Source organism: Myotis lucifugus, unplaced genomic scaffold, assembly GCF_000147115.1.
Source record: "Myotis lucifugus unplaced genomic scaffold, Myoluc2.0 scaffold_218, whole genome shotgun sequence".
Taxonomy (NCBI): domain Eukaryota; kingdom Metazoa; phylum Chordata; class Mammalia; order Chiroptera; family Vespertilionidae; genus Myotis; species Myotis lucifugus.
The window spans coordinates 2,001,905-2,028,993 of record NW_005871266.1 but is presented as its reverse complement, the minus strand read 5'-3'; the positions used below and the strand labels follow the sequence as shown (position 1 = coordinate 2,028,993).

The 27,089-nt window shown below is 46.5% G+C and overlaps 1 protein-coding gene across 6 annotated transcripts in view; it reads right to left on the bottom strand.

Annotated features, from left to right (window-relative positions):
- EHF (ETS homologous factor) overlaps positions 1 to 19,015 on the bottom strand; it is a 42,465-nt gene extending 23,450 nt beyond the window's left edge. For 3 of the 6 annotated variants that reach the window (XM_006098072.3, XM_006098073.3, XM_014463749.2), the window contains exon 1: positions 18,750 to 18,884. In XM_006098072.3, coding sequence (XP_006098134.1) covers positions 18,750 to 18,788 — 39 coding nt within the window. In that variant the 5' untranslated portion in view covers positions 18,789 to 18,884. Of the gene's footprint in view, positions 1 to 8,150; positions 8,172 to 18,749 lie in introns of those variants that run through there. The other 3 variants (XM_006098074.3, XM_023761811.1, XM_023761812.1) reach the window with 3 other exon arrangements.
- Between the last annotated feature and the right edge of the window lie 8,074 nt (positions 19,016 to 27,089).

Genomic DNA, 27,089 nt, shown 5'->3' with positions numbered 1-27,089 from the left:
CTGATGTTCACTTTCTCCACCTGCAAAATGGGAACAACCCCACACTCAAAGTCCTAGGAGGCCATTGAGGCCGTGCCCGGAGAGAACTTAGCGGGCAGCAAAAAAAGAATTCAATGAATGTCACAGGACAACGTGGACCAGTTCTCCCCTGGAGATCTGGTGCCCACCAGCCCCTTTCCTCAGGGCAGACATCATTTCTTGCCATGACCTTCGGGCGGCATCCAGAACTCCTCAACCCACAGAAGAACCTTGAGGGCTACAAGGTCGCAGCTGCCCATCACCACCTCCCCCCCCCCCCCAAGAGGCTGGCATGCATGAGCACTGCTCCCAGCTGGCACCCCCTTTCGTAGGGAAAGCAGCCAGCATAGCGAGGGCCCCTTTTTTACAGGGCGCAGTAAATGGTTACTACTCATAAAAGAGTTTATGTGACTTAATCCTTAGTGAGTCAGAGTTCACTTGAGCTTCACCCAGGCTTGTGAGAAAAGGAGGTCAGTGTCTCTAGTCCAGCATGTCACTGCAGGGACAGTGCCCCTGGAGTGGGCACGGAAGGCCCCGGGCTCACACAGCTGAAGGCCTTTCACCAAGCCCTACCCCCTCCCTCCATCCCCCAGCCCAGGGCCTAGTCCTTCAGGTGTAAAACGAGGGCATTTGCACCCCAACAGCCTCAAGGACTGTTGTGGAGATCAAATGAGATCATGGATAATAAATGTGCCTTGAAATTTATTTTTTTTAAGCATTATTATAACCAACCCACCCACACTCCCATTTACTAATACAGAATTTCTGTGGTACCTTGTGATTCCTTTATGGGGTATGAAAAGCAATGTTTTTCATTTAAAAGTAAGGGGATCGTTTAATGTCCTTCTTTAAGCTTCCTACTTTACCTTCATCATCGCTTTTATTGTTTTCTACCAAAAGAAAAAATTTAAAAAAAACACACAAAAAAAACAGCAAAGCATCTAGGATGTGAGGTGGAGACTTGGGATCTTTGAAACCTGGGGTAGAATTCAGGCTCCATTCTGAGCCAGGTGACTTTGAGTATGTTAACTTATTTCTTCCCTAGTTTAAAAGGGGGAGTCAGGGAAAACATTGATGTCCCTTAAGCCTAGGACTGCTTTGAAGGATAAGTAGTCTAATGGGTTTAAAGGAGTCTAACCCAGCACCAGCACACGTGCCCCCAATAAAAATCAGTTTCCTTTCCTTTCTTTAAACATCCATTCTCAAGATATTGCTCTAACACACTTTACTTTTTCCAGGACTGAAGAAGTAAATTCAGAGCCTAAAGTAAGGCTGACTCCACCCTTCGAGTCAAAAGCAAGCTGGAGAAAGGACTCACCCCTCCTCATCTCTAGCTCAAGGGGGAATTCTGGGAGGTGGTCCTCAGTCATGTGCAGTAGGTGAAAAGCAGCATTTTTCAGCCTCTGCATGACTGATGTTTTGGGCTGGGGTGGTTCTTTGTTGCAGGATCATGCTGTGCATTACAGGATGTCTAGCTGCATCCCTGGCCTCTAGAATCTAGTAGCATCCCCAACCCCCCAAAATGTCCCCTAAAGCTAAATCATCCCCAGCTGAGAACACCGGATTAAAAGTAGAGCCTATGGCAGTGACAGCTCTGACTTTGATCTTCCTAGTGTGATGACCTTGGCCTGTCCTCTACCCTTTGTGAGTGTCTCTATTCTCTCCTGGGAAACAGACATGGCATTACTACCTACCACTAGGCTTGTGGGAGGATGAAATGAGATAGGGGACAGTAAGGCCCCAGTACAGTGCCTGGCCCAAACCAAGTAATCCAAGTAATGGCGTCCTAAGTGGAGGTTTAAGAAAATGCACTGGGTATCAAGGCCAACTTTGTCTATTCCCAGGTGGCATTCTGGAAATATAGCATAAATTGTTGCTTGGGCTACTAAAAATTACACACACACACACACACACACACACACACACACACACACAAACTGTAAATTGCATTTCAAACCCAAGGACTGAAATGGAAGGTAGGTTATCCAGGGGGGGTTTCATCTCCATTCTCTTATCCCCCTTCACATATAAGAAAAATGGGAGGAGCAGTATTTGGCTCCAGACTCCCATTCATCATCCAAACTTTCACACTGACCAAGACGTTACCTCCGTGCAACAGCTTCTAAGACGGACACTTTTGGAGACAGACATGCACAATTTCTTGGAAGAGGAGGAGCCATGCTCCTGCCCAGTAGACTAGAGTATGTATGGATGGGAACCTCACACCAGGCTTCCAGCCAGGACCTCTTAGGCAGCAGCCACCCTGCAAATGACGACGGGCCAGGAGGGCTTGGCCAACCCAAAACTCGTTTTTGCCAAAGCAGCGCTGTGCTGTGCTGGGGTGGCCCCTGCCTGTGTGGTGGTGGGAGAGCGAGGCCACTCTCTGCTCCCCACTTCATTAATGGGCAGTTTCAGGTTGAACACAAATTCCCACACAGCCCCAAGTTGCTTCTGTGCCACCCACACATGGAGACAACCCACCACCCTGTGCCCACACCTCTTCTAGGTCTTCATCAAAGTTAGAGTCCCTTCTGGCCCCAGCTCTACCACCCCCACTCCTGGGGGGCAGGGACCGCAACACTTGGCGTGACCCTAACGTTTCAGAGTCTCACATTTTGCCCGCAGCTCAGTGGCACACATGGGAGAGGGTGAGCCTGGCCACAGAGACGGGAGCTCACTGGCATCTGAATTGAAAGGACAAATTCCAGGTGAGAGGAGCTTCACACCAGCCCAGTGTCGCTGTGTTTCTCAGGGCAGAGTCAGAGCTCATGCGTCAGATTGGAAGTGAGGGTGGAAAGCGAGGGTGGAAATCTCAATTCCGCCAGCCAGCTGGCTGTGTTGACCTTAGGGAAGTACTACCCTCTCTAAAGCCTCAGTTTCCCCATATGACAAAAAGCAGGGAGGGGATGGAGTTGATGTGCAGATTCAACGAGAATGTCTGTAAAATCCTCGGCATGTCATCTCGTACATGGCAAGTGCCAGGAAATGTTAGTGATTGTCACAAGGCCTGTCCCTGAGTCTCCTTAAACTGTGTTGGTTGGAGTTGGAAACATCCTTGGAGCCAGAGCGGACTCTTCAGAGGCAGGATAGTATAATGGTTACCCCCCATCCCCCCGACTCAGGAGTCAAAGAGCCACAGTTCAAATCCTGCCTGGCTTTGCCAATTTGCTGAAGGGGCAAGTTTGGACAAGGAATTCAACTTCTCTGGGCCTTAGCTTCCTCATTTACAAAACAAAGAAGATATGAAAAGGGTTGTTGAAAGATAAAATGAGAGGATACTGTAAAATGCATAGAGAAGTGTTTGATGCATAGTAAGCACTTGTCAATGTTAGCTGGTTCTTATCATAATACTTGTTATTTGTTGTGTTGTTACTATTTTGTTGAATATCCAAGGAGGAAATTGAGGGCCAAGTTAATTTCAAGCAAGGCCTGTAGCCTCTTCCATCTACACCATCTACTAGCTGGCACCATGGAGCCTAGAGCTGGATTTTCCGCCTCCTCACCCCCCATTCCGGCTGCTATGTGGATGCACCATTAGGCCGAGCTATGAGCAGCATCTCTCAGCCATTGCTCACAGAAGCCGTGCTATGCCCCTGTGGGCATGGTGCCTGCCTGGGGGACTGAAAGCCATTCCTCCTGCCCCCATTCCTCCCACTGTGCCCGAGGCTGCCAGGAGCAGTGGGAGGGCACACCTCCACAGACCCCGGGTATCGCTCTGCGTTGCACTCCCACACCACAGCTGGTGTACAGGTGCAAAGGAGAGCATCATGTCTAAATGGGAGCTCCTGCCAGAGAGTGGCCACAGGGCTCCTTTTACCCACAGGGCCCCTTCGCATGAGGAATGCTCAGTCACCACAAAGCATAGGGTCTGGGATTGGAGCAAATAGAGACAAGAAAGCAAGAGGAAGGAGGCACCACTCGGACTCTGGCAGGGAGCTGGGGCCATGTACCCCAGAACCCAGGAGGCTATGTCCAGACTCAGGACTCCTATCAAGGCCAAGGATTGCTCAACAGGCTTTTCCTCTTAAATGCCGAGAGAGAACCTCCCAGCAAAGACAAATACAGCCCAGCTGGGCTTGTTCAGCTGGAGGGAATGTCTTTTGCTCCATGGTGGGGTTACTGAGATCTGGGACTGAATGCTATAAAAATAATGATAATTATCATTATTACTATAGGCCCAGTGCATGAAATTCATGCATGGTAGGGTACCACAGCCCGGCCTGCACCCTCTCACAATCCGGGACATTCCTCTCGTAATCTGGGACCACTGGCTCCTAATGGCTCACCTGCCTGCCTGTCTGATCACCCCTAACTGCCTCTGCCTGCCTGCCTGATTGCCCCTAACCACTCTGCCTGCCTGCCTGGTCGCCCCTAACTGCTACTGCCTTGGTTCCCACCATGGTGGCTTCGTCTGAAAGGACGTCCGGAATGACATCTGGAAGGTCGTTCAGCTGTCCAGTCTAATTAGCATCTTATGCTTTTATTATAATAGATTACATTAAAGTATCTAGGGCTTACTGGACACTTAAAATGTGCCAGCTCTTTGTTAATAGTTTTAAATGTAGTCGAGACAATAACTCCATAAGGCTAATATTCAGTTATTTCACAGATGGCCAATCTGAGGCTCAGAGAAGTTAGGTAACTTGTCCAAGGTTGCACAGCTTAGCAAGAATTGGAGCTAGAAGAGAATTTAATCTTGGACTGTCTAGTAACAAACCCTGGGAATTTAGCCACTTTCTGCTGAGAAGAAGGTATTTCCCAGAGAAGAATGTTGCCCTCAGCTCATCCTCACACCCTTCCATACATAGTCATGCATTCTCCCTGTGCCATTTGGGGCCGCACGCCTTTACCACACTTCTCCAAGGTGATAAAATTCTCTGGCCCATCAATCATGCAGGACCCTGATTGAGACCCTCTTTCCCTTTTGCCAGAGCAATCTCAGACCGTCTCACATTCTAGTATATCCAAGAGCTCCTTTCAGGATGAAAGAATAGGAAGCTGCCTTCATTTTGCCTCTCCTACAATATGCTTAGGCAGGAATATGCTAGTGGTTCCAAAGCTGGGACAGTTTCATCCATGATACTTTTTTAGCCATTAAAGCAGAACTATGCACATATACATAGGTACACACTTACAGGCATACATATACACATACGTGTATACACACATACACACAGGATAGGGCAAGTGTAGGTTTAGTTGTTCGTATGGAAAACAATACAATAATTAATAAATAATAATAATACAGGAATAAACTCTGTGCTTTAGGTACTCACAACTTTTGCCATATCCTGGCAAAATACTTTCTCTATGACTCTATAAAGTCATTTTCTTTTATATTTTGGAATTAAACTGGTCCATAATTATTTGTGCTTTACCTGAATGAGACCTCAGGCCAAAAAGCACAGTTTGGTCCTGCTGCAAGGCTAAGACAGACTGGGGGCACTAAGGGCCACAGAGCAGACTTGAAGCAGGGCTTGTGCCTGTATTCTCTGTCCCCAGCCCCAGGGGACTGGAATCAAAGCCATGGTCTGCCGTCGTCCCAGCTCTTGTATTCATTCAACCACACCATCCCCAAATTGCCACGAAACTGGGTAATTTTACTCCTCCAGCCAGAAGAGCAAGTAGGCATTTGAACAACTGCTGTGGCAATGACAACAATCTCCAGACCATTCTCGGTCCTTAATCAGTTGCCAGCAGGTGAAGTCCAAGTCTTTGCCTTACGGATGTTGCAACAGTGTCCTGACTTCCCGTTTCAGTATGACTGTCATTTCAAAGGAACTACACTCCCAACCAGGAGGGAAGAAAATTCACGTACGTGCGAAGTCTCGCTGAATGCAATACAGGCAAAATTCATGTTTTTCAAGTGAATCAAAATGTGAATCAAGCCTGGGGAATGTATTTGATCCTCTCGGGATGACATCACAGGTAATTTCATAACCCTGTAATGTGTTCTGAAGCAGACATTTCATGCTCCCAGGGGCAACATCTGAAGTACTATTCCTGGGCTTTCAAGCGTTTTCGTGAGCAATGATGCAGATTTGGGAGGCCAAGTGTTGATCCATTATAGATACACTTTACTGACTGTAAGCCATTTGGAAATAAATATACATATTATGCTGATCTTTATCATTCATGGTGCCAGACTCAGACAAGACGAAGATACTGACAGCAGACAAGCGCTGAAGTTGATTGAAAGACAAGATGACCGTACATGGCCTCCGGAGCCTTTATCAGTCCCATTCAGATGTAACAAACAGAAGAATAAGGCAAGCTTTGAATCTAAAGGTCACAGCGCCTTTCAAGATCTCAGTAGAAGCCAGGCTCTTCCCTTTTACCAAAACTGCACGTCCACACCTGGTTTTGCATGTATTCTGTGGGGCCTGGGCTTTCCAAAGACCTTCCATTGACCCCTACAGGTCTATGGACACCAAGGATCTTTAAGAATTCTCTCTTGCACTCAAGCTGGATTGAAATTTAAAGAAGACTTTTTAGTGGAGTCGGGGTTGGGAGACACCTTTATTCCAACCGACAAGAGAAGGCCTGAGAGATTCTCTTCTTCTCTCTTATTTGGCCTTGTTGCCTTGTTCCCCTACAGGGACACCAGAAGGGCCCCGCTGGCCCTCTCCTTCAGCAGTTGATGTGGGAGCCACGCATTCAGCAAGGTCACCCTGGACCTCTGTTTGGCAATGAAGTGAAGAATTCAGCAAATTTTCCTGAACTTCAATCTGTCTTCCCACTAACCCTCTTTCTCTGTTCCAAAGCCAAATGATCCCAAAGTAAAGAAAGTATAGCAAAACAAAACAAAAAAAAAGAGGCCTCACCTCTTATTATAACCAAAGGCTCTCATAGGTCTTTGGAGAGGCAGAGGGACTGTTGTATCTAGGATGACCCTTATGACCTTACTTTCCTGCTTAGCTAAGAGGCCACACAGGTATTTCAATAGACCACCTGCATCCTCATCACCTGAGGAGGAGTTAAACTTGAAGTTTCCTGGGATCTTACCCATGATCTCAGAATCAGGACCTGCATTTTTACCAACCTCCCTTCACCAATGCTTAAGCCCTCTCATGGGTAAGAACTTCTGGTCATAGGTTCACTTACTTGCCTTCCCTCATTTCCCACAATAAGGAGATCTCAGTCTTGAAGGAAACATCCATAAATGCCAGGAAATCCTTGAAAAAGTCAGAGACTACACTTTCACTCCGGAGAACTTAACCTCCAATCTGTCTGTGTGATTCTATCACCACGTTGTCTGTCAACTTGACCCAAAGCAGGTCCCAATGCCCGGTACCACCTAGCTGGGAAATTCAGCAGGGCTCAGCTGCGTATGAGCATGAGTCTCTGAAGCCTGAACAAACAAACCCGGCCCCAGAGCACAGCATTTGCAGAGGATTTTTATGATGGTTCCTCCTACGAAGAGAATCTCGTGGCTGGCTGAGTCACCCCTTACCTGATCCCACCCCCACCTTAGCCTTTCAAAAGGTTACTTAACCACCCTGGATTTGAGGCCTCATATCCAGGAAAATTGGGGTCTCAGCCTTTTAAACTTCAGGGGAGAGAAATGATCATCAAGAAAGTCTTGTCATGCTACTATAAGTATTTATCCATTTCCATAAATAATAACATCTGTATACATATAGTGTCTACTAGATGCTGGGCACTATGCTGGGTGCTGGGTACAAAACACAGACGCTATCCTCCCCCGGTAGACTATTCAGCAAGCACAGCACTTCCAAAACAATGGTAGCTCTCTCCAAAGTCATCTGAGCTCAGTCCCCACCTCTGGTTGGGGACAGAGGGGAGCAAGAGCAGAGAGAGACAGACAACCTTCTCTGGCATTTGGAAATGACCAACCTTGAAAAGAACTTGAACTACGTTTAAAAGCAGGACCGATCCTCTTCTCTCCGGCAACCCCATGCCCTTGCCTTCACAAGGAAAGCCTTACGCAGTCATCAAGTTGGCAGGCAGGGTAAGGCCCCTGAGCTTCACAGAGCAGCCTCAGCCAAAACCAATCACCACTGGGGCAGAATAAAGCCGTCGGTTGTCTGGATGGCTGAATGTCTCTCCCCGAGACAATGGCGTGTTTATGTGTAGGAGGGTTAGGAGCAGGTTGTTAACATGAAACCCACCGTAAACAGAGCAGTGAATTCGGGTGCTGGCAGGGGCTTCTGTTATCTTCGGAATACCCCCCAGAGGGTATAAGCCGTACCTTTTCATTTGAGTTGGCAGCAGAGTTATTTTTTTGCACCTGTTGCTCTGCTCCGATAACAACCAGTTAAGCATTGATTTGTTGGAAAATAAACAGGAAAAAAAAAAGCAAAGAAAGGCATCTGCCCAAACAGCCTGAGCTGGTTTGACTGAGCATTCATGCCAATTTGTTTTTCCTATAAAAACCAAAATAAAAAAAACACACACAAAAAAAACCCAACACACACACAAAACCCTGCATTTTCAGTTCAGATGCTACCCTCCCACTCCCTCGGAAGTAAGAGGGAATCAGGTAGGCCAGCCAGAGCTGGTCGGGCCTAGAGGCCAGAAGACACTGTACTTTTCCATTGGCTGGCTCCGTGGTGGCGCTGAGGGGTGTCCAAGATCTGCAGAATGACATGGCCAGCCTCCAGCCAGCCCAGGGTAAGATCATGAATCAGATTAACATGGGCAGAGAAGGGGCTGCTGGGATAGGATCAAAACCAAACCACACTCCTCCAAATTGTCGACTTCCGAAAGTCAATATGGTCCTGGGAGTAGGTGTGGTCTGCAGGTTACCTCCTGAAACAGAGCCTGGGAGTGCCTGAACGCAGTCTGGCCTCTCCCACAGACTTCCTATGTCCAGCCCTGGGCAAACAGTATAATTTGAAAACCCCAGTCCCCAGACCATAGCTTTCCCACTGGGGAAATGAAGTTACCCATACCTACCTCAAAGGCGGGCTGTGCAGACTCACCCATGTCCTGCCAAGTGACTTGAGGTCCCACGTCCCAGGTAGAAAGGACCTAAGCTCAAGGTGTGATTTCTGCATTAATCCGAGCATCATCACACTCTCATTTCTCATCACTTTGTCAATATCACATGATGAGCTCAAGCCAAAAAGGGCCACAGAGAGCTAAACAAATCATTCAAATGGAGATCATGACAACACCAATTAAGCAATGGCATCATCACCCAGAGAGCAGAAGCCTCTTAACATCTCTTTTTAAGCTTCGAGAAGAAAGCACAGGGCGTGGGCAACGCACGATGTTTCCCTAGGTGACCACCTTCCCCAGCTGTCTCTGTGCCCTTGACCTTCATTACCACCAGACCACTGGCTCAGTGGGGGGTCAGGGCAGTGGGAAGGGCCTCAGAAACACCGCTTCTCAAGGAGCGTTAAGAACAGGGTGTTCCAACAGGGGAGGGATGTGGCTGGCTGAGCATTCCCAAGCATTCTTGTCATGAGCAGGGTAGGGAGTGGAGTGCCTCAGAACCAAATCGGGCAGCCCGAAAAAGAAAAGATTTAACAACACCCTCAGTCGACTGAAAAATAAATAAGATCAACCGCGTAGGAATGCAGAAAGGGTGGAGGGAGGTGAGAGTGGAGGATTGGAGTCAGGGAGGGGCTGGGATGGACTGGGATCATGGATTTGACCATTTTAAGATTCATGTTTCGTCCCAAGAAAAGATCAAGACACTCTATCTAAGGAAAGGTCAACAGCCACTAATTTGGAATCTCAAAGACTGTATAATTACAAAACAACAACTCAAACTATGACAGTGATGACAGTTCATATTTACTGAGCATTCTCGGTGTGGTAGGAATTGAGCTAGGCTTGACAGGAATGACCTCATTGACTCCTTGCAATAACCCTGGACATCGGTACTAATATTATTCATTTTATAGATGAGGAGGCACAGAGAGGCTAAGCAACTTGCCCAAAGACACAGAGCTAGTAAATGAACTGGATTTATTATCATAAATATATCGGAGGGGGGAGGGCCACATAATTCTTTGTAGCTTTGAAAACGAATTCTTATATTTCTAAAGAGGGGGGGGGGAATGTCTCTTAGCATTTCATACTTTTATTTTGGAAGTTGAGATTCCTTCAAGTACAGCTCCTATAATTTTCCCCCTACATGTGAGGAGGAGGCATACTAATCATCCTTGTGCCCTGGTATAAAAGTTCCCTCCAGCCCTAACCGGTTTGGCTCAGCGGATAGAGCATCGGCCTGCGGACTCAAGGGTTCCAGGTTCGATTCCGGTCAAGGGCACCTACCTTGGTTGCGGGCACATCCCAGTGGGGAGTGTGCAGGAGGCAGCTGATCGATGTTTCTCTCTCATCGATGTTTCTAACTCTCTATCCCTCTCCCTTTCTCTCTGTAAAAAATCAATAAAATATATTTAAAAAAAAAAGTTCCCCCCAGCATACATCAGTGTGGGCGCTACAGGAGCACTGTTTCATGGCCACTCACACCCGTCCATCAAAACTTCAGCCTGGCTTCCTGCTGAAGGCCCCTGATTGACGCAGGGGTTGGGCTTAGCTGCCTGCAGCCGCCTCTGACTTCTTAGCCATGACCAAAGAGCAGGTATTGTTACTGAAAAATTAAGGGGGAACTAGGGCTTCTTTGGAAAAGCATCTGATGTCTGAGTTGCCACGGGTCCTGATGACAGACCTGCCGTGTTGTGGACATCACAGCGACGAGAGAAAGACCGTGGCTATGTCATTCTAGGAGCCTGAATAAATAATCCATCACTCCAATCCTCCTCCACCGAGTCCACCCTGTTTGAAACCTTGGAACAGTTTGTAAAAACTTAGAACCTCACCAGGCGTATTCCATGATCATCTTTGCAGTTTAGGAAGCAAATAATATTTGAGTTTTCCTTTCTTTTCTTTTTTTTTTTTAATCCTCACCCGAGGATATTTTTCTATTGATGTTTAGGGAGAGTGGAAGAGAGAGGGGAAGACAGAGAGAAACATCAATGTGAAAGAAACACATCGATTGGTTGCCTCCTGCACAAGCCCTGACTAGGGCCCAAGTGGGGGAGGAATCTGAAACCAAGGCACATGCCCTTGACTGGAATCGAACCCAGGACCCCTTGGTCCACAGGCTAACGCTCTATCCACTGAGCCAAACTGGCTAGGGCAATATCTGAATTTTTCCTCACAGATCAGCAGATATCCTATTTAGAAGAATTGGGGTGTGTGTTTTCTTTTGTACCAATAATCACTAAATGACAGCAAGAAAGCTCAAGTTTCTTTTTAGTGCCTTCACACAAGAAGGATAGACTTGGCTCACTGTGTCCCATTTTCCCTTCCGGAACACACTTTACTCTGCCTCTCCCAGCTCACTGGTCTAGGCAGTAAACCCTCTGGGAAATAAAAAATGCAAAAGGAGGAGAGTCAATAATATTGTCATAACTGTGCATGGTGTCAAGTGAGTACTAGACTTACTGAGGGGGGGGTCACTTTGTAAGGTATATAAATGTCTAACCACTATGTTGTACGCCTGAAACTAATATAATATTGTATGTCAACTGTAATTGAAAAAACTTTTAAATTATTTTAAAATCTTGGGCGGGGTGGGGGCGGGGGCGGGAGAATCATCTGCAAGGCAAGTAACTCCTCACCAGAAAGGTTTTCCAAGGAATCAAATTCTTTCCCGCTGTTCTCCCATTCCTCCAGGTGATTCAGAGGAAGTCTTTGGTGCTCAAACAACATTAGAAGATGCACCAACTCAAAAAACACACACAGCATCCTGCTGGCCAGGCCTCAGCTTTCCCCCTGCGCTCAGCCAGACGGGCCAGAGGAGAAGGGGCAGGGGCTGGCTCTCCACAGTAGCGTCCCGGCCTCGGGAGCCATCACCTGTTGGAACAATTTCACCGCATCCAGAGGCAGGCTCAGCTCCATAATTTGCAAAAGGGAAACGCAGGGCCCCTGTTCACAGTGTATTGAGAATTGCAAGGCAGCAACAACCGGCAGGAAACCGAGCACAGTGTCTTTCGAAGGGAGGGGCCCTGCGTGACGGCACAGGTTGCAGATCTGGACACTGACTGGTCCAGGGGCCGGTCCCCACTTTGGCCTCCACCTGCACCAGTGCTCTATCACCATGGGGGACAGGAGGGGGATCTTGTCTACCTTTGCCCCACCAATGACCACCTGAAGTCGTTGGGGAAGTTAAACTAAATATGACACCAAAAAATAAAATAAAAAGATAAACGAAAGATGACATTGAGCGCGCCTATGAAGGCACCTGGCTTACAGCAGGCCCTCCGCAAAAGTTAGCTGTTATCACCATTATTATTATTGCTGTTGCCATTGTTCTCATTATGCCGACGTCCCGCCGCAACTCTAAAGCTCCCCATAGGCAGGAACAAGGCGTGGGAAACACATACTCGTGTTTTGACAGAGACCATCCATTAGCTGACGCTGCTCAGAAGTCTTTTCATTAGCCCTGTGCGAGGGAATGCTCTCAATTAGGGGTTCCTCACCCTTGATTTATAACATAGACGCATTTTTGAAGTCTGATGAGACCTATGGACCCCTCCTCAAAATTGTTTTAAATGGCAAAATCAATTACATAAGAGTAGAAAGCAAGTTTCTATTGAAATACAATGATCAAAACACTTTTTAAAATAAATGTGCGATATAACAAGATATGTACATCTTTATTAAGACATAAACTAAGATAATGTAGTGCGGGTCTAATAACCTCCATGAAATATAGGAGTGCTGAATGTCACTATTTGGAGACAATTTGTGACGAGTGCAATGTGACAGGAACATGCCTGCACCGTCTCCGGGTCACAGTCACAGTTACAGCTCATGCTACTGCGGAGTTTCTCCTACATTCATGTCACAGGAAAACGTTAAATTCTAGTTAGCTTGCTGAACATAAAAACAATTTCTTCACATCCAAGCTCACAAATTCCCTGGATTCTCTCCATGGACACCAAGAGACCCTCGGATCCCAGATTAGGAACGCTTCCTGTTTTATTAACAGCAAAGACTGCTTGTTCAACTCAGACAGCTTCTAGAAACCACTTCCACGTGGCCAGAAGCCTCATTTGAACAAACTACAGGAGGCAGGTCCCATAATAAGTAAGTAAAGGAATTTTTTCTGAAGCCCGTGGAGCACCCAGGGCAATGCCTTCACTGCAGTGGGCAGTAGTGGTGGAAGCAAGCTCCAGAGTTGCAGGGGTGGGCAGTGGCAGGTGAAGTTGCAGTTAGTCATGTGCACTGCCTGGAGGGGGGTCCGTTTCTTCTGGAGGCTCCTGCCTGCCGGCCATCCGGAGACAGGGATAAGAACGAGCTGTGCTCTCCCCCGTCAGCTCTTCCGCACCCCCATGGGGTGTGGTTTGCAGCCAGCTCGAGACAAGGCTCAGTTACGATGATTTAGCTCATCTCCCTGCCACCCCCCTTCCCCAGTGAAAACCTATCGCATTTCTTTCCCAAGGTCACAGTGCAGAACCATCATCAATCATTTCAAAAAACAAAATCCCAGAATTATTCATACACTTCAGCCCAATAGAGACTCACTGAACAGATTCATGCTGAGGCGCTATCCTCAATTTCCACTCCATATATTACCAAATATTTACTCACAAGCATTTGTCTCGGTGCTTTCAGATTCTGTGTCTAACTTAATCCGGACAGCAGTCCTGTGCAGATGTCATTAACCCCATTTCCCAGGTAAGGAAACTTAGATCCTAGGGCTTATATAACTCACGCAGAGTCACTCAGCTACCCACAGTGCGGTCAGATTTGAACCCAGGTATTTTGACTAACCCTAATGTTCTTTGTACCCTTCCAGCTGTTTCCAGGCAACCAAAACTCATAGCCTCCTGCCCCTTTAATATACAAGCAAAGTCTGCCCTTCATCTGCGTTCCTCAAGCCATCACCTTCTGACCAGTGGAATTAAAATCGGACTGAGGTGCTTCTAATTTCACAAGTGGACATAATTGAGACTGAGGCTGGATTTGGGCCAAATCTAACACCCACTGCAAAGACTAAATAAGTCTTGTTGGTAGTCGGCATGCAGACATGGCTGAAAACAGCCTCACCTTTTCGACCACACTTACCTGAGCCACCAGAACACATCACTATCTCCACTAAGGGAACTATTGAAAAGGGTCCTGAGAGGGATCCCAAAGTAATCTCTACAAGACAGCCACATTCTCCAAGATCCTTTGTCATATGCAAAAAATAGAAGACCTTCTTCATATTCCAGGAAAGACTATTCAGACAGTTAGAAGAAGTTTACATCCAGCGGAGAAAGAGCCAGCGGGGTGGTGGAAATTTCTCAAATCCACAATTGGGTAAATGATGGCTAACCCCCAAGATTGTTTGTGTCTGTAATACAGAGTGAGGGGGGAGTGGGCAGAATATGAAAGTATAAGTTCACCACAATTACAACAGTATCACAGGACGTGTGCATCTAGATAAGGTCGTACAAAAGTAAAAGTAAGTCCGTGTGTTAAAACAGTGGGGTTAATGAGGTGGGCTATTAGTCTAATAATCAAAATACTATCATAGGCATTGGGGCTCCTTTTTGTCTTCGGCTTTGTTTTCATCAGAAAGCATGTTTTGAATGAACCTATGCTGGCCAGATTTTAAATAACTAGGCAGACAACTTTAATAATGATGAAGATGCTTCTGAGAAAGGAAGGAGAGGGGGCTCTGAGGGTCAGGGTGTGGAAGAAGATTGTAGAGAGTAAAAAAGATAATGTGGATCTAATGAACTACAAGAGGGGCCCAGCCCTGTAAAAACAAGGGGCCCGGCCCTGTAAAACAAACTGGAGACAGAGTGTGGTTAGGTGCTAGTGAAATCAATTTTTAAAAGAGTATTTTTACAACAGGTCTCTTTTAAAACGGGGCCAATTAAAACCCTGGGAGCCTCTTTACATGGGCCACCCTGCTTCACCCTGGTGCAGGCCTGGTTGCTGCAGACATAGGCTGAGGCCCTCTGGGAACACCCACGTCCCCAGGTTGGCTGCTCAGTGGCTCAGCCAATTATGCGCCCCTTCTGCTACCCCTAGGGTGTCCTCTAGAAGTGAGTCCCTGTCTATCCAATCTACCCAATAATCCATGGACTGTCAGTCAAGCGAGCTGATCAGCACCACGCAAGCTGAGTGGCTCCATGAGTGTCTGTATGTTCACTTTCCAACAGACGGCTTTGGTGTTTTATAGAAGACGTCAGTAGAGTGCCTTCTCATGTACACCCACTGCTCCCTGTGGTCACAAAACAGTCAGCTTCATCCACCTCGACACTCCCGCCAACCTTGGACACAGGAGGCAGATTGATCAAGATGGGATGCTGTCGTGGGAACAGACTCTAACACCCCAATAGAGGCTCCAGGTATCCGGTCTTGGAACCTCCACCTGTATCCCTTAGCCAACATTCTGAAGACCCCAAGGAAGCCATGTAAGGCTCCTACTGGTGTTTTTTCCTGTCTCATCCTGAAGAGGGAGGGTGTCTCCACCCCATTCTCAGCTTTCACAGACTCCAGGAAAACCTGTTGACCTCCAGGCACAGGAAGGTCGTCAGAATCTAGGGGTTGGAATGGATTCCGCTGACCTTTCATTCTATCCCGGTCATCAGACTCCAGGGGTTGAAATGAATCTTAAAGACAATCAGAGTCAAGCTCCTTTGTCCTGATGAGAGACTAAATTCCAGAGAGGTGGAGTGTGTGGCTCCGAGCACGTAGCTTTGCCGGAGCTAGAAAAGCAGGCCTTCTGACTGCCAGTCCTGGGCGCTGTCCTGCACACCCCCTGTCCACGCTGTGCTCCAATCACTCCCAAGGTGAATCTGAAATTCTTCAGGGACAATTCTTAAAGAAATGTGTGTGTTTTTTCCCTTCTGAAGTCCAATGCATTTTTTATCAAATAACTCTGAGGGACCCATGGAAATTTCTCCTCCCGCTTCCTGACATCGGTGCTGTTCAGCTTGAACACACGCCCCATTCAATATTAGCACCATTCTCCCTACCACACTGTTCATTTCCTGCACAGCTTAATGGTCTGGCCCTTTAACACCCTGTCCAATTTAAATAAAAACATAGCAGTCACATATTTCTAATAAGAGCACAAGTGCCTGTTCCTTAGGACAAATCATATTATTTAAAATCTTTTTAAAACTGCCATCAGAACACACTAAATAAAGTTTATCTTTCCCACCTCCGCAGTCGTCCAACGGATTTAAGGGAAAACTGGCGAGATATGGCTGCCACCCTGACTCTGTCTTCAGATGACGATCGGCTGACCCACTCGGCTGGTTACCCCCAGTAACCACGCCAGGGTGAGAACACGTGGGCTCTAAACACCAAGCCTGCCGTGCAGTCAATGCCTCCCGACCAGGGCCCCACCCACAACAGAAGTGATTGTCACTTTAATTCTAGCAGAAAGCCATCTTTACAAGAGAAATGAGCTGAAACACAGCAAAAGGGTGTCACCAAAAAATCAGGTTCCAACTTTATAGTATCTGGTTCCTTAAAACTGTGGCATTGCTTCTCCAGTGTTAGCAGGTTCTGTCATGGCTGTCACCCCACCCAGAGGCCTTTGAAAATCACCTCTCTTTGAAAGGACTTAGAAATGACTGCATCTGAGGTCGGGGGAGACCGAATAACCTTTTAACAACTTGTATAAATCTCTGTGTCTGTGTTTGATGCTTTAACATTGAACAAGGCTCTTAGCGCTGGGCTTTCAGAAAAGCAAGATGGTCTCAAGAACACAGCCCAGGGCTAAAATCCCCTAATTTGGAGGAGCGGGTGAGGGGTACGAGGGGGAAATAAAACAGTACAAGATTCACAAAAGCTAAATTCCACTGCCTAGCAGGGAACGGTGACCCAAAGCACTCACATTCTGACCCGAGACCTGCTATGAATTCCTTCCAGTTTCCAATTCACGAATTGAATGCAGTTGAGCAAATAGTTTAACCTCTCGGTTTTCATTTTGTCTCAGCCTCTCAGGGAGTCGAAAGGCATTGAAAGAGGATCTGGGTAAAGTTGGTGAATGAATGGGTGCATTAACACAGGATGGGAAGTGTGAAGGGACCAGGCTTCTCAGAGGTTCAGGAAGGAACAAGGCATTTCCATGCTGGGGAGCTCACAATATATTTTTGAAAAGAAATAAAAATGTCACCAAAAGGATTGTTTGAATTTAACAAATAGAAGCTTATTAGCACAAAAAGAAAATATATCATTGAATTTGAGCTCTTTTGTACATATGGCACCTGGATCAAAGGCACCACCCTATCCATAGCCACCCTAAGACGGCCCAGTCTGGGCCGCCATCTCACATAGTAACACGAGAGAACTTACAGCACAGTGGTTCCCTCAAAGTTACTTTTTTTAAAAAACATGCCTTTGTAAAATACTTTGGAATCATGGAAAAGGATTGTCTCCATTGTATTCATTTTTTTTCAAATGTGATTACAAACTTCCAAATGACCCTCATTTCTTGTTTCCAGGTTCCAACTTTTAAAATATCTAGCCACATAAGCCATCAGCCACTGGCGTGGAAGTGGCGTGATCCTACAGGACTTCAGATTACAAAATGGCTTTCGAGTTATTTGACAGTCTCAGGATTCCGGGCCACCAAAAGAGGACCAGGGGGCCTTCTCCAAACTCCAAATGCAGCGATTAATGTCACTCTTACAATCTCCGGAGAGCCTTTTCGGATAGTGTTGCTTCTCCGTGCAGTTCTTCCTAACAACAGAACTTCATCGCTCCTCTTGGAAACTGGCTCTTCCTTGGACCTCGGAAATTAGCACACGTCCACTCATGATCCCCAGCTGCCCTTTTATACAGGGAAAGGCTCTCTCTGACCACATCCTCACACCCGTGTCTCCAGAATCAATGCCTGAATTAGACCTTCCGTCTGAAAGTCTCCGAATCCGCACACTCACTCTCTACCTGCCTCTAAGGTAAGTGACCGGCACGCACACCTGTGTACATAGGCTCACAGAATTGTACACTTCATCTGAAAAAGACACACACTCCCTCAATACCGGGAGTATACTGAACCTTGCCAAAGGCAGATGGCGAACACGTCACCTTCCCAACTCGGTGTTGTTATTTACCAACAAGAAGATGAATTCCTCACTGTTCCCAGCTGCATCCACCCTGGGGCCAATATTTCTCCATGGTGTCCAAGCAAAATCAAAAAGAGTCCCTGCCTTAGAAGGCGTTTGTTGCTGCTGACTCACGTTCTGCCTGTGTGGCCATAGTAGTCCATTATGGGACACACAAAAGGTTATTTTGTCACCTTGTGATATGGCGAAACTCTTTGCCAATTTTTTTTTTTCTGGGCAAAGTCATTTTTTAGGCAAGCAGCTCTCCCCAATGCCCTTGCCTACCTGGGCTGCCTGGCCACTTTTCCCGGGGTGGATGCGAACGCCCTTGCTTATTTCCGGCCATCTTCCACCACCGAATATACTAAAAAGGACTCTGCCTTTTCCTACAACCGAGTCAGAAAAGTTACCAACAGCAGACATCTCTAGAACGTGAGAACATGAGCCCCAACATCTACTGAGCCAACCAGTTCTGCACCAAGCTAGCTGCCTATTGGGTTCAGAATTCAACCCAGGGAAATGGCTTTGTCACACAGATAGAGGGACACCAGGGGCTTCTAAATTCACGGTGACTAGACATCCAGGCTCAATACAAGGAATTCACAGCGCACATCCAACGCAGCCCACCTGCCCCCCAACATACACTTCTGTTAAGACCCAGTGAGGCAAGCACAGGTGAGTGGAGCTTACTTCCTGCCTGCTGCCTCCGGGAGTCTGCTTTAGTTTCATCTGTCTGATTCCAGCAGGCTTCTCTTTCCACTCAGGTGGTTGAATTCCAGATTCCAAAGAAGGTTTAAAAATAAGGACTTACCTCATTTGCTAAAGATTCTGGGTGGGAAATCCAATAGCTGTGGCTAATGGAGGGGAGGCGGCCGGCAGCCGTCACGCCAGCTCCTGCGGGGATGGGGAACCTGGGCTGTTATCACGTCTGAGCCCTCATCAGAGTGAAGATAAATGCATATGACAATAATTTTAAATCATTTTGTAGGATGTTAAGCAATAAGCCACCAACCGGGAATTCCCTAAGTCACTTCCTCCTCTTCTGATTGGCTGCCGGGCCCTTTAAAAAAATAAAATAAAGGATTACAAACATTGGCTCATTTGCATTTGGCCAACTCACACGTTAGTGTTCAAACAAAACAGGTCTAACCAGGTTATGCCTGTGTCTCAGGAGCAGAGAGACAACCTATTAATGGGTGAGGAATTGATTTGGTGGTGACTGTTCTTTTCGGCTGTTTCAGGTGAAAAGTACCTGTGCGCTCCCTTCCCATCAGGAAGGGAGAATGTAAAAGCAAAGTGAGCAGAAATTCAAGTCTGGAGGAGACGATGGGATAGGGGAGTGACATCTGTCTCATGTACTAACTTATATTTAGTCTCCTCTGCTTTGGCATCAAGATCTTTGCCCTGGCTATGCAGGTAGCAGGTTCTAAAGGGACTCCCAGCTAGGTACCCCCCCCCGCCCCCCCCCCCACACACACATGGGTTCTCTTCTTAGGCACCACAATCACCTGTTGGGCAGTGGCAATTTCAATGGACTTTGAAAAGCCCGTCTCCCCCACCCCCAGGTAACAGCCTAGAGAGAAAGGTTGAAGGGAGGATCCCAGGAGAGAGGACCCCCTGAGTCCTTTCATGTGGAACAGCTGACTATCTGGTTGGTGGGTTATCCAGAATCTTTCCTTCCTCCTGACACTTACATGGTCTTTTTAACTATTTATTGACAGAGGAAAATGCCAAGATGCTGAAACCAGAAATAAAACACCTTTTGGGCAAGAGCCCCCTAGGGAGGGTCTTTGGATTTTAAATACCCATGCAGTCCCCGTGGGACAAGGGCCTGCTTCACTGGGCCCCCAGGGCACACAGGTGAGGGACTGTTCCTGGCACGGAAACGTTCCCTCCCCTAACCATTAACTTTCTCCCAGGTCTTTCTGGCCACTGGCCTGGCATGAGCTAAGCGTCCAAGCAGATTTCTTTAACTCCTCTCTGGGAGAGGAAAGGGAAATTGAGTTTTGGCAAAGACACAAAGATTCTGTGATTGAAACCAAGAAGTTCCTTGTGTGAAAAAGAAAAGTCTGTGTATGCGCAAAGGCCAAATCGAACAAAAACTAAGTGGTTGTCATGTTAAGGTGAGTGAGCAGTAGTAACATTCCTTTTCTTGGTTGTCTGCCTAGTTTAATGCAACATGAATGCCAAGGTTTGTGACGGTGGAGAAGACTTGGGGGGGGGAGGTTCGGGTGGGTTTGGTGGGGTCTTGGAGCTCAGGCAGGTGTGGAAGGTTTCTGAGGTTAGGGATACCACTTAGGGAGGCTCCGAAAAGCCCCTCTGCCTCCTTTCCTTCACTAAACATTCCCCACCATTCCCTCTCTTCAATCATGTCTTTCCCAAGAGCCTTGTTAAAATGTAAATGTCTGATAAAAACAGTAACTGTCATTATTGCCCATTATCACATTAGCCCCAATTAGTCTATCAGCTCCAGATCTGAGAGCAGGGCCTGAAGGAACAGCCTGGTGATGTATGAGGTTTTTTTGTTTGTTTGTTTGGTGTTTTGTTTGTTTGTTTTTCTTGAGTGATGAATCAGGAGTAGCAACTGAAGTAGCACTCCACCCGCTACAGGGCATGTGTGTGTGCATGTACGTGTGTGTGTGTGTGTGTGTGTGTGTGTGTGTGTGTGTTGGAGAAGCAGGGTATTATTAGTGCCAGTGGGACTCCTTTTACAGTTTTGTCTGAGATCAGCCTGAAGACAACAGAGGGCACAGAGGGGAGGTGGATAGGGGCTGTGTGGTCAAGAGGTGGTGAACGTCAAAAGCAACTCCAAAAGTGACGTCACTCTCTGGGCCAGTGCCAACCACCTTTAATTGTAAGCCCTTTATTTTCTAGCTGAAAAGTTCCAGTAACATCTCCATTTCTTTATCCTGCCCATTTTAGATCAGGGGAAGGCTCCCTTAAGACACTCTTGAGAAGAATCATTTTGGGATGGTGGAGACAAAAGGGGATGGAAAGATGTCACCTCATACTCATGAGCCACCGTATTTGTGGAGTTTTTATGTCTATAAAGTACTTAACAATGTGTCTGGTATTTAGTGGGTACTTACTATTGGTTCTCTTCTTTACTTAGGACTTAGTTGAACTACCCAGAAGAAAAACAAAAATAATACCCCCCATCTCCTCCCCACTCCCCCCAAAAACTAGATTTTTAGACATGTTGCAGGCATAGAGAAATTCCTTCAGAGTATGTATGACCTAGAGCCCCGATGCACAAAATTCATGCAAGGGGCTCACCCCTCGCAGCCGTGGTGGTTACCTCAGCCCTTACAGCCCTGGCTTTGTCCAGAAGGTTATCAGGAAGGTCATTTGGCTATCAGGTCTAATTAGCATATTACGCTTTTATTATTATAGACTAGTAGCCCATTGTGTGATATCGCATGCAGTAGGCTGCCTGTCACTTCTGTGGGAGCCAGCAGGAACCGCAGCGGGCCACCAGGAGCCAGTGGTAACCATGGCACACTGCCGAGAGCCGCACTGCTTCCACAGGAGCCATGTGGCTTCCACAGGAGGCGGAAGCAAGCCGCCGGTGCCCACGGGAGCCAGGAGTGAGCCAAGCCGCTTCCACAGGAGCCAGGAGGGACCTGGACCCACGCCGATTCTGCGGGAGGTGGGAGGGAGCCATGCTGCTCCGTAGGAGGTGGGCTCGCCGTCTCCTCTCTGGGCCTGTGCTCGGCTGCAGAGGCTGCAGGCCGGCACCCCTGTCCCTGTCTGTGTCCGCTCCAGCTCCGGGGGGGGGCCGGCCCGAGCCAGGCGTGGTGGCTCACCAGCCCCCCTGTCTTTGCCTTCGTCTCCACTCCAGGCCTCACCTACGTGCACACCCTCCTCTTGTCCAGTAGTGACCCATTACAGCGTCCCGGCCTAATTTGCATATTTCCTCTTTATATGTATAGATGAAGTCTTTTACCCTATGATCAACTTCAAGAAGATAGTACTTGCATCAAAGATTGATGACAGAGATAGATAGACCAATGATAGATAGATAGATAGATAGATAGATAGATAGATAGATAGAATGGATAAAGTTCTGATATTTAACTGAGAATACTAAAAGTTGGATTTGAGGCTGAGGACTTCTATCGCATGAGTCTCAAATAGTCAACCATGTCTCTCATGGATCAGAAGTTTAAAGGTATAATCACAAAAATATCAAACACACCAGAGCCTTTATATCCTCAAGCCAAGATCAAGATAACACTGGGAACTGGGACCAACTTTACAGACCCAATTGCTCTGCAGAGAGATCTTCCTGGTCTTCCCTATTACTGCCTCAGACCCACACAAAAACATGGAGGATTTGAATGGAGTCCTGACGCTGGTTCCCATGGAGGAAAAGGGGGCAGAGCAAACCAGAAGAGGTTGTGTGCAGCAGCCTGGGGATCCTGCTTTTGGTTGGATTGTCTGTTAGAAGATATACATTACAGAACCAAAGAAGCCCAAAGACCTTAATTCCGAAATCAAGGCCAAGACAAAGAATCACTCTAAGCCAAGTATCAAGCCCTAAGGGGTCTGAGTCTTAATACCAACACAGGCTGTGGTTACAAGGTCGATGAGAGTGTGTGCCTGCTTTGCAAGGAAGAGAATGCTTGCTTACTTTACACAGCACCTTTTAGAAGCCCTATATTTATTTTTGAAAGCAAGTGTGTGTTTATGTATGTTTCTGTCTATCATCCCCTCCTGATGACATGGAGTTACTTCCAGGGCAGAACATGACAACTATTTAGTGAGCGACACCTACGAATATAACTGTAGGACTGACAGGAACAAGAACCTCTATCTAGTGTTGGGGAAGGGATTACATAGAGCAGGAGGCAGTTAAACCTCAATTCTCCAACGTCTCCCATCTCAAACAATTCGGTTCTTGACCAAGTTGTTCACCAAAAAATTTCTCTGTTGTCAAACCAAAGTTCTGTTTTCTATCTGACCACCCTCTCATGCTGATACCTCAGCATGACAAAAAACGTCTCTCAGGCAACAAACAAAGGAGATTAGCACAATTTCAAAACATAAAGAGGCCACAAGAGTGCTAATGTTGCTGAGGGTGTGAAAGAAGCAATGATCACAAGCAATTGAAGAGGTAGAAAAGCTGTTCAGAGGCAATGATATGTGAAAAAGTGATGATGCCAAGCCCTGGCCGGTTTTGCTCATTGGTTGGAGCATTGGCCCGTGGATTGAAGGGTCGAGGTTTGATTCTGGGTCAAAGGCTTGGTCAGTTAGGGTATGAACTGGAGGCAACCCATCGGTGTGTCTCTTTCACATCAATGTTTCTCTTTCTTCCCCCTTCTTCCTCCCCTCTATTCTCTAAAAAAAAACATCAATGGAAAAACGAGCCACTTCCTGATGCCAAAAACTGACTTCTTGAAAGACACCCATGGAATGAATCCTGAAAGTGATTCTTTTAAGGCTAGTAGGGGGCGGTTCAATAAATTTAAGAAAAAGGAGGGTTTTTTTTTTTAAATAAATTAAACAGTACATTCGACATGTATTCAAAAAAAAAGGTTAAGACAATCATGTGGGGGGTCTGGAATGAATTAATTGAATTTACATTATTTCTAAAGGGGGAAAAATTCTTCAGTTTTTGGACAAATCACTTCTTGAACAGCCTTCAGAACCAAGGTCCCACTGTATTATCATCCATTACTTTGGATAGAGTCAAGTAAGGAATTAAGGTTAACAAATATAATCTTGCTTCTTACTCTTCTGCTCAACCACTAAAAGCCACATTTTCAAAATCTTTATATTTGGGCTTAGATTAGATGCCTGGCCCTTTAAAAATCCTCTGAGGAGAAGCATGGCACATAAAGGTGCCCCGAGTTCTGTTTGGGAGGTCTGACATCGACAGCTGTCCTAACAGATTTGCGGGGCATCCTCTGATTGTGTCTTTGCCATCACATCCAGGCCTACACACTGAGCAAATCCTCTGCCAAAGGCACATACCACTGAACTGCTGAGGTGGGAGGCAACCTCAGTGCTGGAGGGGGGCAGGTGGCTCACCATTTTTGGAAAGAATGACCCACTGCACGTGCGCACACACACAGACACGCAATCTTAATATGTCACCAATCTTACCTATGTACCAAAGATGAATTTTCTGAACTCCCTCTCATATTTTAATTATTCTCAAGATACTTCCATTCATGCCTAACTTAGCTCACCTCTGTGATACTCCATCTGCCTCACCTATATCTTATTGCTCTCTTTGTGGCCTTATCTTTCCTCACAAATCGCTGTACATAGTGCCCTGTCTTAATGCCAACTTCACTGCCGACCTCATTTTCAATGAAACCATTTGGGATTCTAAACAAGTTTTCCATCAGGTCTTTAGGAAGGCTCAGTTCTCAGTCCCTGAGCGGGAGGGAAGGCCAGGCAAAAGTTGGCCACTTCCAAGCAAACTTCCTACAGCCAGTATTTTCTTTTTTTGTGTGGGAAAGAGTTTCTTGTAATTACAACAGTTGTTTTTTTACACATTATTTTAGCAGAATTCCTTTTCCGTGATCATGGAACCCCCAAATATAAAGCAGATTATAGAGCTGTGGCTGCATAGGGAATGGAGGTGAGTCAGCTGCAGTCTCCTTTAATCAGTCACCCTTCCCCTCACCCATCAGCACTCAGCCTTTTCTACTATATCATCCTTTGGACTCTGTGTCCTCGCTCCAAGCTAATGGAGCATCAGAATCCCTTTTACAGGTTCTGATTCTTGAGTTCCTCACCATATAATTGGCACCTCTAGGGGTGGAGTGATCGCAGAGATAATAATCAATGTTGCGCCCATCACCAACCATTTAGATGGTGTGGACTCCCATATCATTCCACTGCCGATAAACCAGAAGACGTGGTTGCTACCATCTCAGGAGACATTTGAATTGAGCTGACCTTGGGTGTGGGTCTCAGTGCTTGGTCTCTCACCCAGAGACCATGAGAGATAGCAAACTCTCAACCCATCTAGAAAATGTTTAAAATCACCATCTACATGTCAAATGATCTGGGAGAACCTTGGTATTAGAAGACTAGGGGTGCTCAGAACCTATTTCTTTACCCTAAAAAGACAAATTGGCTCAGCTTTCTTAGAAATAGCCTGTGCGGTAGAAAGAACTTTGATTTTGAAGCCAAACAGACCAGGAAAAACTTGTCACATTTACTTAAAATTTAAGTCTCACTTTCTCCATCTGTTTATTGGGAATATGAATGTTCTCCTTTTGGAAAGTTAGGTGGGAATTTGCATAAAGCACTTGCAGAGTGCCTGGCACTTCTTGGTAGGGTCTTGGGAAATGTTTACCTCATCCTCCAAGTATAGAACTTGAATCCCAAGAGACCCCCTCCACAGTATATGAAGTCACCTACAGGTGGTTAGGTAACTCCACATTTCAAAATACAAAGCAGGAGAAGGGGGCAGAAGTGGAAAAGTTCTAGGAAAAAGGAAGAGTAATCATGACCATTCACACATACATTAAGCTTTAACCACGTCCCAGTCCCTAGACTAAGAATTTAACCCGTATCACCTCGTTTAATCCTTACCAGACTCCATCAGGAAGGTACCATTACTATTCTCACTTTACAGATGAGGAAACAGCCTCACAGGCTTGATAAGTAACTTGGCCAAGGTCACACAGTGGAGCAAGTAGCCAGAGTTACTGTCATTCCAAAAGAAGATTTCTTAACCACAACCCTCTTCAAAAAAGAGAAGCTTAACAGCCTGTTGAAATTTGGACTATAATATCTTACACTGACATGGAGAACCAAGCTGAGTTCTGGAAGGCAATTAGAAATGTAAATCTTTCTTAGAAGACAGATTGTAAAGTTGAAAAAAATGTCTGAAATAGGGAAACAGACGTGTGGTGGATCTCCAAGGACAGTCTTCGGCCCTTGTCCTTCAACACCAAATATTTTAAACATTAAATTAGAATAAGAATTGAGGGGAAACCCATTGGAAGAAGCTGTGACTTGGTCTTGCCTGGGAAGTCATGAGGCTCTTTTAACACAAAGGTCACCCTGTCCTCCTCTTCCCCCCAGACCTCATGGCGCTGAAGCAGGTTAAATACCACAGTGAGAAATCCTTCGGCACCTGGATCCAGAAACAGCAGAGGAATAGAGCAAAGAGATGGAGTGATGATGAAGGCATTAAGTATGAAGGTTGAGGGCAGCAGGGGAACCTTGTTGGGCGTGGGGCTGCCCCCCACTAAATCAGTTTCTCAATCCCCATTTTTCATAAACAATTGAGAGTGCCTCAAGAAAATGTAAAATGATCATCAACCAGATTCTGCTCCTAAATGCCCTCCAGATAGAAATCAGGAATTCTGGACCTGATCATTCCTCTGGAAAGAATGCATCTAGAAACCTCCTAGAAATGAGATCAGAGAATTGACAAGTGCTGGGACTATGCAAACAAACAAACAAACTCATCTGCATAAATAAATGATCCATTGGGTCCATTCAAAACATAGGCACCTGTAGGCTGGTGGCATGTCAAGAAAGAAGCCCTTGGAGTTATTTCAGAATAATTCCATATTGGGGGGAAGTCCAGATGAATCTCCCCACGTGTATCATGGTATGTATGTGATTGTTTCCCCTTTCTCTCCCCCACCCCCATTCTTGGTGACCTCATGTGAGTTCAGGGTTTGGAATTAGTCATCCTGTTTTCCTGAACAAGGACTGCATACAGAACAGTCCCATTTTGAGACCTAGTTTCTTTTATGACAGGGCCCCAGGAAAGTTTTATGAGAATCCTGATTTAAGGTTGGAGGTTAACAGCTCTGAAATTCTGGGAACCAAAAAATATTGTGTAGGTGGGTGTACAGTAAAAGTGAAATAAGGAACTCCTCTGCAAACCCAGCCCCAAATCTACAGTCGGTTAATCTGAAAACTTCTGGGAGGACAGCCCAGCTGTGAAAGGGACCAGCCACAGTCTACCCCTTCCTTACAGTGGAACACAAGGAGGCCCTTGAACTCTGTTATGCTGGAAAGAACGGGATACAGAGGGCAAGGGTCAGGAGC